This window comes from Salvia hispanica, chromosome 6 (assembly GCF_029641045.1).
Source record: "Salvia hispanica isolate PSC_SH4W2 chromosome 6, Shi_PSC_v1, whole genome shotgun sequence".
Lineage (NCBI taxonomy): Eukaryota > Viridiplantae > Streptophyta > Magnoliopsida > Lamiales > Lamiaceae > Salvia > Salvia hispanica.
In genome coordinates, this window is record NC_142697.1 from 1,367,240 (window position 1) to 1,384,239 (window position 17,000).

Consider the following 17,000-nt stretch of genomic DNA (forward strand, 5'->3'; position numbering starts at 1 on the left):
TAATAACAGGTTTGGGATAACTCTTTATGATATCATTCTAAATGGCAATGTCAATCTACATCGTGTTCATGTTCATTTTTGATGTTATCTTATCATGTGTTGTTCGAGTTTGGCATTATCATGTCGTTGAGTTTATATATATTGTCGGATAGTATCTATAAATAAAAATGGACTTATTTTAGTGGACGTAACAAAAATGAACTACTGTGGCATTTGTTTATAATAATCTCATTCTTGTTCATGATGTTAATCTAGATTTTTCGTTGCCGTTATCCAATCGTGTAAACATGATATCATTTCGTCATCGTGTGTACAAAACATGTTCGTTTTATATGCTTTTTTTTTTAATTATTAAGTGGTGTTTATGGTTGATCTTATTATTATGAGTTGTTTCATGTCAGACTATTTTATAATAGTAATTAAAATAAATTATTTTTCAAGAATGAGGAACTGTATAAAGAAACACTTATGTTTGTGAACCTAGTGTTTAAAAATTTGATCGGCTTACAACTGGTTCAATGCATTGTTGAATACTTAAGTCGTCTTGAACCGAATAATTTGGCCTCTCAAATATAATTTTAGATTGTGGCTAACAGTATTTGATCTCTTACAAGAATGATTGGGTACTGAGCTGGATTAACATATCTGATGAGATCTTGGCAGAGAGGCCGGTTGCGATTTCCAGGTTGAAGAAGCGCGGGTTCATGCCTGGTTGCTGTGAATTGCAATTTGACGCAAATAATTATATGTAGAAATTAATTATTGTTTGCCACTGCCTCTCTTCTCCTTTCACCATTGATAGTAACAGAATTTGGTTTTGCAGAACAAACACTCTTTTTCCCACACATCTGCATTTTCAGTATACTATTGAAGTACCTGCTAACCGATTCTCTCGACTACGTGAAATTAGTTTTTATTGTACGATTCTTCTGATGTACATAAAATTGCAACTCAGTTTCAATTGTTAGTTTACTTATAGATCTTCCATATGTGTATTTATCCATACATAAATTTTCATGACATATGGTATCATTGTCCTAATTGAGTATGTAAATTTACCGCGATCGGCAAAGCTCATTCATAGAACATCATTAGCTATAAGCTTTAATGTTTCCATTTTCTTTATTTGCATACGAACGATAAGAATAAATAATTCCAAATTTACAACTAAGTAACTTTGAGAGGTCGAGTATGCTCAATCATCGAATTAACTTTGTGCGTTTTTTAATGCATTATGCTGGATTGTGTGCTTGCTTAGCATTTTGAGGTTGAGCATCGTGCTTACAAGCATTGCCCGGTTAAGCATAACGTAAGCAGCATTAGTGTCTACAGCGGCGACATGTTCGGGTTAGGCCCAAACAAGACATAAGGAGCTCAATTACCCATCATCTCGTCGCTTGCCTTTACCCTTTTGGCACCCTAAATTTTTCTGCTTTTTTCAGAATTTAAATAACGATGTCGCCTTAAAATTTAGAGTACAAAATATATCTTAACTTTGAAAATTAAAATAAAAAACAGTAGAAATTAAATTAATGAGAAGAAGACCTAATTCTATTATATGAAACATCTAATTACATTTTTAACAAAACAGTAAGAGTAATAAATGACGAAATCACTATAGCAGAAGAATCCCTAATTCTTATTTAGAACAGAATGTACGCCGCTGCTTCTTCTTATTCTTCTTCAACTATTCCATTTCAACCATTATAATGGAGCGTATTTTCTTCAGAAATCTGCCATCTGAAATCATCACCGAAATCCTCTCACGCCTCCCTCTCCGAAGCATTGCATTGAGCAAGTGCGTTTGCAAACGATGGCTCAATCTGCTCGATTCCGACGATTTCGAATTCAAAATCCCACCCGCTCTAGCTCTTTTGCAGCAGATGAGCTCAACTCGGTGCTCAATTTTCGAAATTGAAGACGAAGAAGAAGCCGATCTAGAAATCCGCGATCTTCACTACATTCAGCTCATACATTTCGAAATTAGAGACGAAAAATCAGAACCACTGGCAGGTATGGCTGCAAATGGATTGCTTCATATATACTCACAGTTAGGGAGTCCTCAAATTCCTCTTTTTATATGCAATCCAATCACTCGTCAATATATCGAGCTCTGGTGCCCTGAGGAATACATTTTAGATGATGACGATGACGATATGCTAAGTTTTGGATATGGAATGAGCTAAATTAGCGGGCAATATAAGGTGCTTGTAGATGTGGGATCCGATTCTTGTCGTCATGTATACACCCTTAGAACAGGAACATGGAGGCGCGTTGAAGCCGGCGCTACTCCTCGTCTCGGATTCTATTCAGCTGGATACATTGTTTTTAATGGCATCCTTCATTGGATAGGAGGAGAACATGAATTGGCTCATACCTTATGGGTTATTGGTTTTGATCTTGAAACGAATGTTTTGACATCTTCTCTCCTCCGCTTCCTCCTGTAGATGGACGTGACTATGTAATCGGGGAGTTATCTGCTTTGATGGACTGCCTGTGTTATTCATACACATGGGAAGATGAAATTGTCATATGGTTGATGAAGGAATACCATGTCGAGGAGTCTTGGACCATATTGTACAAGATAGGTAGTAATGGTTTTGATTTAGATTGGCCTTCTGGTTTTGATTGGAATTATATGTGTGTTAAACCAATTAAACTTTTTAAAGATGGTGACGTTTTGATGCTGCTGTACGAAAAGTGGCTCATCTACTACTCCAACAAGACAAGAACTATTCAACAAGTCGGTATGTTTAAGGATGCAACTGCGAAGGATAAAGTTAGTGCCATGATTTTCACTCCTAGCCTTTTCTCCCTCAAGAATTTTGTATTCGAGAATGTGATCTCATTTTAGTTAGTCCACATTTGTGTGTTTGTGTGTGGAAGGTTTGTTTGTGGTGTATTTTTTGGGTTATAAGTCGTCTTTGTCATTTACTGTTCGGGTTTTGGCCTTATCATGTCGATCGACACCGGACACAATATACATCATTGCACGCTCAATATACTTCAATGATATGGAAAACAATTCACTATAATCAATATTTACTTCACTATAAAGCATATTTACTTTCCTATAGAGCATATTCAAATGTTTACCAAAAAATTTTTAAGGATCGTGTTTGTAACTATAAAGCAGTTTTACATCACTCTACATTAGAGTTACTACAATATATAGTATTTCAACTTCACGGTAAGTATATATTCACTATAAATGAACCAAAACATGTAATAAGTGAACTAAAGACTTGTAAGCAGTGAAACAAACACATATTGCTATGTTTATGATCCATGCTTATATTGCTCTGTTTTCATTTCAGAGAAGTAAAACGTACTTAGAGTGAAGTATTTCATGGTTAGAGTGAAGTGTTTGTGATGCATGCTTATAGTGCTCTGTTTTTTAATTTTAGTGAAGTACAACGTGCTTAGAGTGAATTATTTCATGATTAGAGTGAAGTGTTTGTGATGCATGCTTATAGTGCATTGTTTTTTATCTCAGTGAAGTAAAAACGTGCTTAGAGTAAAGTGTTTGTGATCCATGCTTATAGAGCATTGTTTTTTTTTATTTCAGTGAAGTAAAACGTGCAAAGAGTGAAGTATTTCATGGTTAGAGTGATGTTTTTGCGATGCATGCTTATAGTGCACTATTTTATAATTTCAGTGAAGTAAGCAGTAATATATACATATCAATTATGATGTTGGGCTTGTAAGCAGTAAAATGAACACATATAAAGTGATGTATGTATATTGTGCTTATAGTGAAGTATATTATGCATGTTTTATAATGTATAATGAGTATATAGTGATGTATGTTGTGCATATAGTGAAGTAAATTTTGCATGTCTTATAGTCTAATATTTTTTCATTTCTGTGAAGTATATTGAACATATAGTGATCCATATAATATTTATAGTGAAATGCTGTTTATATTGAATTAAATATGATGTTTGATATTTTAGTGAAGTACAATGAACTATTTCTATCTTAAAGTGAACCGTCTTTGATCATCTGATAATTCAATTCATGAGATGGTGAATTCAACTATTGTGATGAGATATTGAATTAGTAGATCTTGGAATCGACAATTGACGATGGAGAAAAGAGATGATATACAGATATAGTAGATTGCGAAATCCACAAGTGAGATGGAGAAATCAGCTCTTGTAATGAAGATTTTGCAATTAACAATGGACATTGCTGAGCGTAAGCGTAAACGATGAAGATTGCAACAAATCAGCATGAGTCTTGCTACGTCTTGTTGACGCGATGGAATTTCTCGAGGAAGAGAGGAGTTCTACTGTTGTTACAACGCAGCTCCAGATCGACGGTGTCGGAGACCTCTTAGTGGCTGGCGGTGATGGATGAGAGGGATATGAAGTTGCAGGAGGCGGAAGAGGAGCAGGAGGAGGCGAAGGCACGGGCATGGAGGTCTGCCGGTGCTGCGAGCGGTGGCGGAGCGGAGAAGGGTGTCGCCAAGTTTGATTTTGCGTGAGCAATTCTGGGTGAGATTGAATGATTCCACCATAAAATTTGGTTTCAAATAATGCCCTTATTCTTTTTGTTAATTAAATATGAAAGGTTTGTTGCCTTTATTTTTGGCCTTTGGATTGGCATATTGTATGGTTGAGATTTATTCTTTGTTATACACTTAAAATTAGTTAGACATTGATCACTCCTCTCATTCCATATACACAGTAACCTAATATTGCAAAATAAATTTCGACGCCGCCGTGTACTTTTAATAGGAAACATAAAATTCAATTCCAGGTTTTGTATTACTGGAATTAATAAAACAATCCAGAACAGAATATTCAACCAGATCCATAAAATACGAAAACTAAATTTTATGGATTTAATACACAATAAGAGCGTAAAACTTAATTCCCCTTTTCCAATTCTTAGAGAATCATCAATCGAGTGGCTCTGATACCATTTGTTGGAATAATTGAATGTACAATTACATAAAGCTCTCTATGATGATTAACCGAGAATAACGAAGAAGGAGTATAAACTATAGAGCGGAATCGTACATTGATCCATAACGAATTGAACGGCGGAATTACTTTGCAGGGCTATGGATCTTCCAAACGATCAGAGACATTCTTTGCAATAGTCCGCCGAGAGAATACAGACATATCGAATGTTCTTCTGAAGTCTGGGCCATAACCATAGCTTATATTTATATTAAATATAAACGCTTTTATTTTCTATTCGGTCCCTCGTCAAATAGAAAATCACTTCATGGTATCTACACTTATTTCCATAACAATGAAATATACTTTAGCCCAAACCTTAATCTTTATTGAATCACTTTAATTGGGCAACTGAAAGATAACCATACACATTAAATTAGTCATGCGGAAGCCCAAAATTCCAACAATATTCGGTTTGAAGCCACAACGAACCATCTCTTTGAACAGCCTTGCAGTCCACGAAACAATCAAAAGCACGTCGCGCCTCTCCCATATCCCCCATCTCAACATACATGTCCAGCATCGTCGTCCCCGAAAAAGCATCCTTCACTTCCATCATATCAAACGTCTTCCTCGTAAATTCAACGTGTCCCTCAAAACCAAGCTTCAGAATTAACCCCAAAACACTCATCCCCAATCCAAAATCCCCCAATTTGAAACACCCCTTCACCACAGAAGTAAGAGTAATATCGATAGGCAAAACACTAGCTAAAATAATTTCCTTAAACATCACCATTCCTCGAAAACTCAGCTGATTACGAACAAGCCCGCTAATCACCGCAGTCCTAAAAACACATCCGAAAACGGGTTCTTTTTAAAGTAATACTACTGAGTTACAAGATCTAGCATCTTCATACTGGAGCTTATGGATACCCCAATTGAAGAGCAACAGATTTTTCAGAGAGTTACCTGTAATATGGCTGCTTCAGAAGATGAAATAACAGAGCCTGGCATGCTTTCTTTCTGCTGACTTTATTAATCATATGTTATATCTTGCTCGAATTTGTAAGCTGAAGTTTCTACCTTTCAAACTGGTTGTAAAATCCGCAAAATATCTATTAGGATATTCGTGCTGGAATAGCTGAAGCAGAGTAGCTCAACATTTGGAAGAAAATGACCGTTGGAGGATTAGGTGTCGCTAGCCGTTGGAAGATATTTTGTGGCGGTTAGTTAGTTAGAGGTAAGCGAGTGTTAGCTGTGGTGAGCATGCGAATAAGCGTGAGTCTTAGTAGTTTTAGCTAGAGCATAAATACAGATTGTAGATAAATATCCTATGCTTTGTTTGGTATCTTTGTTTGTATATGTTTGGTTTATCAGTTTTTACAAGTCGAATGGAAACATTTAATTTCTTCTGTATCTGAGTGTGGCAGCTTCTCGAGTTGGAATTTAATATCGAATTTGTAAGGCGTTTATGTTAATTGATGCATGCAGGCTTGGGTTCATGTTCTTAATTATGAAGTAAGATTAGGGAAACTATTGTATATTTTTAGCGAATGTTGTTTATGAGGATACTATTTTACGAAATCTCCCAAGTGTATGTGTGCTGTTTATGAGTTTAGCTGTATCAAGTGCAGAGGTTTTAGCTAGTAATGGTGTATTTTGTATGAGTATGTGTATATATCTCACTCTGTATGAATCAGAACTGTGTAATCAAATAGTTTTTTGATATGATCATGTGCAACTAGAGATCCTGTGAGGAGTTAGAGAACGAATGATTACACTTTTTTCCATTTAAACTTTCTATTTGCTCCAGGGACTTGTTAGTTGAGTGCTCTTGTAGGTTCTTCAGTTCATGTGAAGGGCTTCGTAAGTTGCTCTGAGGAATTACATTCTTGGTGATTTATAAGTTATAACCTGGCCTTTGGTCAGAAGAGGAGAGGAATTACACTCTCACTCTTGATCACATCAGCAAATACTATTTCCTGATTTCACTAGAGGATGCTTATTCTTCTTCTTTCCTTGGAAACTTGGATGAGTTCATGACTAGCCACTCCTGTTTGGAGCAATAGTGCATTATTTCTTGTATTCTATTTCTGCATATATCTTTAGAAGTCATTTCGTTTTGACATTGACAGAGGACTTTGTGTTGGCATGAGATTTTGCTTTCCTTTTGGGGTTTCTTCATTGATTGTATATGTGAATGTTGTGATTTTTCCTTATTTATCTGCTTCATGCTGAATCAGCTGCCATTTGTTTATTTAATAACAGTGTGTATATGGGGGTGCACCAAAAGGGCCTCAGTTTAAAGACTTAGACAGAGGTGTTGATATTGTGGTGGCTACGCCTGATGAGCATAGTTTTCTTAAATATACAGCATAATTTTCTCCTGTTTGGCTGCATATCAATTCTGAATTAACTTGATTTTTGTCCTAATGTAACAGCATATTGAAGTTATTGATTATCTGAAGCATATATGTGGCACTCAATTCAACATCGTCTTCGTGTTCTCGCAGGTAAGGTTCTGGATCATTCGGTCACGACTCAAACGCTACTGGAAGCTTTCATCTGAAGAGCTTTCACGAGAGCATGATGGAATCTCCCTCAGCCGCCGCCGACTCCCTCCACCGCGCCACCAATCTCAGTCCATTCTCCCTCTTCTCCGTCCCTCGTGGCTCCGGCCTCACTCAGCTCCACAATGAGAGCAAGCAAACAACACTGACAGAAATATGAGCTCATATGTATGTTTATCAAATGCAAAAAAGATTGAAAACAAATTACATAAATGCATGTTTATTACCTCTTTTGCAGTCTAATGTTTACCAAATATGATCCACACGAAGGTCTAATTGCTCTCCATATAGATCCTCACGTTCTTCTACTATCTTTTTCGCTGACGCCACAGCTGCTTCACTGCACCTAATCAATGAAATCGATTTCAGCGTTGCTATTTCTCCAACTTCAGATGGGATTTCCTCGAGTTCGGATAAATGATCGAGACTAAGCTTGTGGAGAAGTGGAAAGTGGGAGCTGTCTGACACAATCCAATTTACTAGACCTTCACAATACGACAACTTAAGAAACTTGAGCTTCTGGAACTGGCCTTCAATTGTTTCCCATTTGCCGGTTCTGAAGACACCATTTCTTAATATGAGCTTCTCAAGAAGAGGTAACGAACCTATTTTAGGCAATGTGTCTTCCGACTTTGTGCCAGAAAGGTTTGCAACAACCAATTTCTTGATGGAGTTGGGAAAATTAATCCTCAGCAAAAAGTCACCAGTTTGCATAAAGGTGCAGCAATATAAGTTTTCCAATTTACTGAAGCATTGAAGATAGCTCAGGCAGCTTTCACCCTCCATTTCATCCGAATAGTATGTTAAATGCAATTTCTTCACATTGGGAATTCTTTTAACCACCTCCTCATTCAATAACAAATCCAAAACTCCTTTGAGTGTTTGCAGATTCTCCATAATGACAATGTCACTATCGTCACTAGGAGGATTTGGGAGAATCAATTCGTTCTCCACAAATTCAAGATGCCGAAGTTGATGCAGTTTCCAAATTTCATTTGGTACATGACAATATTTCAAATAAGATGAATAAATAATCAATGTCTGCAGATTCCAAAGGAGATCAATTGAACTAGAGAATCTGGACTCACTATGAGCACAAATAGCAAGGTACCGTGAGTTCACCAATTCAAGCACATTTTCTAGGAAATAAGCATTATTCTTATACAAATGCCCCCTAGAAACATCTGCCCTGAATGTCCTCAACAATCTAAGATCGCGAGATGGCAGAACTTTCTCATCATCACTTGCTCTTTTGTCATAATCACATATTATGGAACGAGTATGTGACAAAGATCCAAACAACCATCCTGTTTTAAGAACGACTCGACGTTCGCTAATGGCTGGTGGACCATCTGTTATGAAATAATAAATGGCCGGAGGACCATCTCTTATGAAATGGTAAAATCTTCCCCTTTCAGCTTCTTTTAAACACAAATCTCTCAACAAATCATGAATTTTACAAAACTTAACGTTTCCAGTAGACCCCAATTCATCAACTAAAACAAGATTTCGATCAACCAACTCCATAAAATACTCTCGTGCAAGTGTTTCCAAACATTTTCCACTCCTTGGTTTTAAAAATCCTTCAGAAACCCATAACTTCTCAAGCATTGACACACGAATACGGTAATCTTCCTTAAAAACACCCATATACAAAAAACATGGCTTTAAATAGTTCGGCAGAAAGATATAACTCATCCACAATATTTTCAAGCAAAATCCATCATTACTGTTAATAACAATTGAATTTAAATTTTGCTCTATACGCTCCCAACATTCTTTTGTGCGTTCAGATTTTGCCAAAAGACCTCCTATTGTAGCAATTGATAAAGGAAGTCCTTTACAATTTGCTACAACATTCTTTCCAATCTTCTCCAACTCAATTGGACAACTTTCTTTCCCGAACACGGTCTTACAAAATAAATCCCAACTACTAGCCTTATCTAGAAATTTCATGGCAACTATACAAGACTCGTTCAACTGAGAACTCAAGTCCGACAGCCTAGTTGTTACGATTATTCGACTCCCATTTTGGTTATCAGGAAAGAAAAATTTTATCTTCTCCCACACCTTTATGCTCCACATATCATCCATTATTATGAGATACCTCCTACCGAACAAAAACTGGTATAAATTTTGTCCCAATTTATCCTCACTCAAATCACTACTTGAATCTCGTCCACTTGCTCGAAAAAGAACTTCTCTAAGTGTTTCTCTAACATTATAAGTTTGAGAAATTGTAGTCCAAGCACGAATATTAAACCGTTCCTTAACAAGTGCATTCTCAAATAGATTCATGGCAAGAGTGGTCTTACCAATGCCACCCATCCCTGTGATGGGGATGATTTGGAGGTTGAGTTGATTTCCAGCGAGCTTATCTAGAACTTCAAAAAACACTTCTTCAGAGCCCACGATCACGTTTTCTTTCACAGTGGGAGAAGATGCCGACAAGGCAGCAACGGGCTTCTGCTTGGTCTGAGCTTCAACTGCAATGCTCTTCACCTCTTTGTTAATCAAATCCATTTCTTCTATCACTTTCTGTAGATTGTGATAGAATTCATGATCTGCAACGATTGTGGATCCACTGTGAATTTGATCCACAATATGGGATTCGATAACATCCTCAGCCGCGTAAACTGCATCAGCAATGCGACGCTCCAATGGATACGCTTTGTGGCTATCAGCAAAAGGGGAAATATAGCCATCAAGAAACTCCTGCAAGAAGGTAATGTTTTGAGTGAGAGTTTGAACTTGTTTTTCGTTGATAGAAATGGGAGGGGAAGGATGTTTCTCGAGGGTATCTATGATATTCATAAGAGAAACCAGAGCTCCATAAGCAGACATGATTAACAAGTGAATGAAAATAAGGTAACAACCAATCGTGTATTGGACGAAGAACGCGTGTGCAGCGTTCTTAAAATCAACAAAAGATGCTATATTTGTCGGATACACATGTACACTAATTTTTTATAGGTTAAAGTTACTTTAATTATTAGGTTAAAGTTACTTTAATTACTAGTCCAACTATTGATATGCGAACCTAGTGTGGCTAGCATTATAATTATAGGTTAAAGTTACTTTAATTATATGTGTGCACATGATAATGTTAGAAAATGATTCACCTAACATTTTATAATATCAATGTTATTCTAATATTATCATTTGTGATTTACCTAACATTTTTTTGAAATTCCTCCATAAAAGGCGTGCTCTCCCGGGTCACGTACCCCAGCGCGGAATGAGCTAAGAAATATTAAACGAAGCATCCTCTCCTTGCACCCCTGTTTGAAGACCATGCGGGTTGACCAGATGATGATGAAGCACAATTTATTTCGTAAGACGTTTTCCCTCCAATCGATAAATCGGAAGTTCAAGTGGAATCTTTAAGTCTTTAAAATCCCACCGCTAATATATTTCATACGTCCAAAAAGTAGTCTACTTTTTTCATTTTGGTCCGTCTCTTGAAATTAGTCAATTTCTTTTTCCGAAAACTTTTTCATCATAGATTACACTACCAACAATACTTTAATTATTTTCTCTTTATATGTCACAACTGTACTTTGCTATGGACAGCAAAGCCAGAAACCGTGACTAGGGGTGGGAAATAAGAAGAGGGGAACAGAAAGGGGATAACCAAGGACTGAATATTCACTTAGAAATGAAGGGGCAAACAATTTTGAAACTAATTCTTAATCACCATTGAATGGAATTCTTACTTCTCAATAAATAATTATTATAGTATAGGAGAACAGTCGATGTTATCTAGAACTTTAGTACGCAGCGGAATAAATACTATAGAGACATACTCCTTTGGGAGCCTCTACTTAAAATAAGAAGAAAATCATAAACTCTACCCCAGCATTCACCACCATCACCTCTCAACCTACACATTTAGAAATATATGCAGTGTTGAGTACAAAGATACTCGGTGAATAAATTGTCGAAATATACACATATACGTTAAAAATATTGTCATGCCGTCATAGTAATACTCGAGAGTTTTCTCTTAAAAGGCCCGAGCTTACTAAATTCTCTTTGAGCTAAAGTTCGACGGATCAGTCTAAGTTCTTTCTGTATTTCTGTCGTATCTGAACACCAAGTGCCGTGGAGATGGTGCCCTCCCACGGTCACCTACATCTTTCTCCACCCGCCCTCCACTACTTCATCTTTGTGTCGTGAAAGGTGGCCACCTTCCACGGTTATTTGTGTACACTAATCCGAGTAGGAACACCATCCTCACTCATACCAGAATTCGATTCTTAAGTTCCAACCAAACAAATAGGCTTCATACACATAAAACAAATCATATATGACAACACAACATCATTTGCAAAACTAAATATCACCTCAAAATATTTGACATTTTATCCATATTAGTAAGTAGGATAGAAAAGTTCACCTCGTGCGTTTAAAATCCTTAACTCGGATTTCCATACTCCGACTATAACTTGCTCGTCAATATAACCTTTTGAAAACAATAAAATATACTTATTCATACTCAAGAAAACATCTACTTTAAATGCATGCATCCTACATATGTTTTCGTTTTATTCTTCGTTGTTTCTTAGGGATATTATAAAATTCTTTTAGAGTAATTAAATTAGAGCTTTGCTAAGTACTTACTTTTTCTTTCAATTTTTACTTTTTCTTTCAATTTGTGTCATCTGGCGTCGGGCGTCCACAAAATCCTACGCCCTCGGCCCCATTACACTCATGGCTAAAGTCACAATTAATTACATCTTGGGATTTAATTAAGCGCGCTATCTAATCAATACTTTAATTTATTAATAAAAGTAATTAGAGTAAAGATCAAATTAGTAATATAAACAAAGGGATGTGATCAGATCAATGTCAAAAATCAATGCAAAGAAGATAGAATTAGTCAAATTGAGGAATTTCAAGTATAATGATTTCACTGACTCTTTAGTTATTCTAATTAGTTCTACGTTCATCCGACTCAAGTTTTACCACGATCTCTCCCTATCATGCATCAATACTCATGTCACAATTATTGTATGAACATATAAGATAAACCAATCAAAGCTATCACCGATCAAAGATTGACAATAATCAAGGTAACGGCCAATTAGTCGAACAAAAGTTTAAGAAAAATCAAGTGGAAACGAGTTCTGAACATTAAACATAAAAAGAACTACATAAAAGTCAAATACTATCAAACCTCAAAATTCTATTGTTTAGCATTCCATAGACAGATGAACTAAAACAATAATTAAAGTACGAGACATGAAATAAACAAACAAAACCCAAGGATGAATCTTGAAGTCTCCATGCTCCTCTTGCCTTGCTTCAATCTCCAAGAATGGTGATGGAATGATGGATGAAGGAATTAGGGTTGTAGAATGGAGAGGGAGGAGCCATGAAGGCTCCCCTTTTGGGGGTTATGGATGGGTTGGATTCTATGAATGAGGTTATGGGGTATATATAAGCTTGAGAAAGATTTAAATTTGGTACTCCCTCCGTTCCGGATAATTCGGGTCACTTTGACCGGGCACGGGTTTTAAGAATTGTAATGAAAAGTGGGTTGAAAAAGTTAGTGGAATGTGGGTCCTACCTTTATAAATTAATTTTATAATAAAATGTGAGCATGAATGAGTTAGTGGAATATGGGGCCCACTACCAAAAATGGTAAAAGTGAAGTGGGACAAATTATGTGGGACGGGCCGAAATGGAAAATTGGGACGAATTATCCGGGACGGAGGGAGTAATAAGTTTCCTCCAAGCATTAGGAAAAATGTAATTTTCGTTTCCCATAGTAGAAGGAAAAGATTTGGCTTCGTTATCACAATCATCTAATCTATTGATTCAAGGGTTGAGATTTGCTTTGATTCTTGACAGGATTTCATTTATTGACCATAGTGCAAATCCGCAATCTTGGCCTAGCAAAATTAATTAGATTCTGCCAAAGGCGGATTCGAAACACCTATGATCAACCAAAAAATAATTGCGTTATTAGTATTTTACAAATACATTAACTATTCACCTCACCGGTTTGGAAGAAAAATAAAATTTGGGTACTCAAATACTCCCTCCGTCCACGAATAGGAGTCCCGTATTTTTATTTTAGTCCGTCTGCGAATAGGAGTCCCGGTTCACTTTAACCATAAATGGTACTCCCTCCATCCCGCTTAAGATGACACGTTTTCTTTTTCTGTTTGTCCCAACTAAGATGACACATTTCCTTTTTAGTAACTTTCTTTCTTCAATTAATACACTCAACCACTTTTTCTCACTCCTATTAAAATACCCATCTTTCTTTATCTCTCTACTTTAATCAATAACTCCTAAAATCCCGTGTCGGCTAAGCAATGTGTCATCTTAGCCGGGACGAAGGAAGTAATAGGATCCCACATTCCAATAACTCATTCCACTCACATTTTATTTAAAACTAATATATATATAAGTGAGACCCTTATTCCACTAATTTTTTTCCACTTACTTTTTTTTAACATTTCTTAAATTTAGTGTCGCCCATGAACGAGACTCCTAATGACAAGACTCATAATGGCAGACGGAGGGAGTATATAATTAAAACGAAAGAATATTTAAAAGGTTATGAAAAGCCCCAAATCCATGTCTACCCTACTGTCTTCATCTTCTTCAGTGTGATTGAGTCCAAATATGAGTACATTAATGGAGTGTGATTTCTTCGGAGATCTACCGTCAGAAATCACCCCCAACGTCCTCTCACGTCTCTCCATCCGAAGCCTCTTAATCAGCAAGTCCGTGTCAGTCCGGGTTTGATTCTAAAACATTTCGTTTCCAAGCCGGATTTGTGGAAATCGTCGAAACAAGCTCTGCCCTTCTTCTTCATCTTCTTCATTCATGTAAGCGTCAGTGTGCTTGAATACAGGAATGGAGCGTGATTTCTTCGAATATTTACCATCAGAAATCACGATCAACATCCTCTCACGCCTCTCCATCCGAAGCCTCGCAATCAACAAGTTCGTTTACAAACCATGGCTCAATTTAATCGATTTCCACAAATCCGATATCATAAACCCCACCCGCCCTAGCCCTGTTGACAGAGAAGACGATGGATTCAACTTGGTGCACGATTTTCGAAATTGAAGATGAAGATGAGAAGAGCCATGATTTTCACCACATTCCGCTCATGGATTTGGAAATCCCTCACGGAAACAGAGCATCAATGCAAGGTATCACTGCTAATGGATTACTTCTTCTCTACCCACTATCAAATAAAGGTATTCCTGTTTATATATGCAATCTGATTGCTCGTGAATATACGGAGCTCTGTTTCCTGCGGACTACATCCCGGGTCATTGGTTGGAATTTGGATTCGGTGTGAGCAAAATAAGTGGGCGATATAAGGTCGTCTGCATCAATAACGGCACCAACTCTTGTTATGTATACACCTCGGAACAGGAACATGGAGGCGTGTTGAAGCCGGGGCTGCTCCTGGTTTCGACTTTTGTGGTCTAAGCGATGAATGTAATGGAAACATTTATTGGAGTGTGTATGATTTGTGTGGTGAAATGTGGATACACACACGAAAGTGAAATTGTCATATGGAAGATAAAGGAATACCAAGTTGAGGATTCTTGGACCATGGAGTACAAGTTGAGTTTTATGGGTTTTGATTTTAATTTGGATGATATGTATCTTTATTCGATTAAACATTTTAAAGATGGTGATATTTTGATGTTTCTGGCGGGACATGATCTCATCTACTACACCAGCAAGGCAAGAACTTTTCAACAAGTCGGTATGTTTAAGGATGGATCTGCAGCAGGTTTCTATTTCACCCATATTTTCACTCCTAGCCTTTTCTCACTCAAGAATTTCAGATTCGAGAATGTGATCTCGTTTTAGTTTATAATATTAGTCTACATTTGTGTTCAGATTCTAATGTTTGTCTATTGTGTAGTGTTCGGAATCTAAGGTTTGTTTGTCATGTAATGTTCGGGTTCTAAGGTTTCATTGTCGTGTAGTGTTCGTGTTTGGTCTTATCGTGTCCATCCCGACATACACCCTATGTGCTAGGCCTAGCTAGCATATATTTTGGATGTTGTCTATAATATTTTGTGTTTTGTCGTTATCTAGTCGTATTCGTGTAGAAGGCTTCTTTATCGTGTGTTCTATGTGTTCGGGTACACTAGGCCCGAATGATATGTCAATCCAGCATGTGTATATATTGTGGGTTGTTGCCTGAATCTCATTTTAGTTAATAGTATTAATCTACACTTTGCAACAGAGTCGTATAAATACATCAAATCACATTGTTATTGTGTTTGTTCGTGTTCGATAAAGTTGTCATCTGGTTGATGAAGGAATACTGAGTAACGGAATCTTGGACCGTGGAGTACCAGTTTAGTACTGATTGTGGTTTTGGTTGTGGTTTCAGTTTTGATTTTTGAATCTTATGGATATTTGTCCCATCAAAGTTTTAGAAAATGGCGATGTTTTGGTGTTTATGTTTAGGAATTGCCTCGTTTGCTTCTCAAGCAAGACGAGAACTCTTCAATACCTCAGTATGCTTATGGATGGAACTTCAGATGATGGCATTGCCTCTGCCATGATCTTCACTCCTAGCCAGATCTTTGAGTATTGCCTGATATTCTTGGGTATCATGATACATCACCGAATAGCTTATTAGTCACAAATTGTCGGGATCATCCAGAAGCAGACATCTTCATCACAAATCATCATGGAGGCTAGTAACTATCACGTCTCATAACTCACAGGATCATAATTGCCATCATAATAATGAATATGACTTCAAAGTTTCCATTGATTAGGTGGGTAAATTCGACCCCATTGGCCATTACCCGTGAAACACTACATCCATCTCAGTTGGTGCCCAATTTGGCCATAAAAGAAGCTGTGAGAGCATACCTGGAGGTGCATGGCCGGGCCTATGAGATGGATTGAAGCTGTTCTGGGATCTTGTATTTGTTCATGTAAGTATATGTTGCGTCTCTCCAGCAGAATGAGGATGACAGATCCATAATTATTGTTGAGCACGTAAGAACATCCTAAGGTCTATTGAACAGTGTGTCCATTGCATAACATATATGCCTGATTTCATTAGTAGCAGATTAGAAGATCATATAGTCCATAATTTCATATGTATAGTCTCCAGAACCAAACTTGTACAGTGTTTATCACAGACTTTTGCTGGGAGACGAAAATCTTGTTTTGTATTCTTACTCTCAGATGGTCTTCTGTTTGTGGCTAAAGTTTGAACTGGAAATCTTGCATCTAATCTTGAATTTTGCCATTTTGATGTCTTTTCAATCTAGTTTGGCTGTTATTTATGGCTGCTCTCTAGCTAGCTCGACTTTGAGTTTAAGGCATTGGTTGGATACGAACTTGGAACTTTCAGGTGGAGCCACTCCTACATCCAGAAAGTTGTTCAATTCTGTTATCTGTCTCAATTTTGATCAGAAATATTCCATCTAATCTCGAATTAGGCTATTACATAAGCTATTATATGAGCCTACTTAATTTCATTAAAATTTGCGTGAGACCGTCTCATCAT

At 37.0% G+C, this 17,000-nt stretch overlaps 1 protein-coding gene, 1 long non-coding RNA gene and 1 pseudogene across 2 annotated transcripts; 2 read left to right on the top strand and 1 right to left on the bottom strand.

Annotated features, from left to right (window-relative positions):
• Window positions 1-1,709: 1,709 nt before the first annotated feature.
• On the top strand, window positions 1,710-2,854 carry LOC125205113 (uncharacterized; annotated as a pseudogene).
• A 4,338-nt stretch (window positions 2,855-7,192) lies between these two features.
• On the bottom strand, window positions 7,193-10,389 carry LOC125203973 (putative late blight resistance protein homolog R1B-16). The gene is made up of 2 exons (XM_048102505.2): window positions 7,708-10,389; window positions 7,193-7,625 (listed from the first exon to the last, which is right to left on the bottom strand). The coding sequence occupies exon 1, from the start codon at window positions 10,322-10,324 to the stop codon at window positions 7,727-7,729; it is 2,598 nt and encodes an 865-aa protein (XP_047958462.1). The 5' UTR covers window positions 10,325-10,389; the 3' UTR covers window positions 7,193-7,625; window positions 7,708-7,726.
• A 3,696-nt stretch (window positions 10,390-14,085) lies between these two features.
• LOC148922998 (uncharacterized) lies at window positions 14,086-16,724 on the top strand. Its single transcript, XR_016132634.1, has 2 exons — window positions 14,086-16,172; window positions 16,258-16,724. It is a non-coding gene; the product is annotated as an uncharacterized LOC148922998 (long non-coding RNA).
• Window positions 16,725-17,000: the final 276 nt, after the last annotated feature.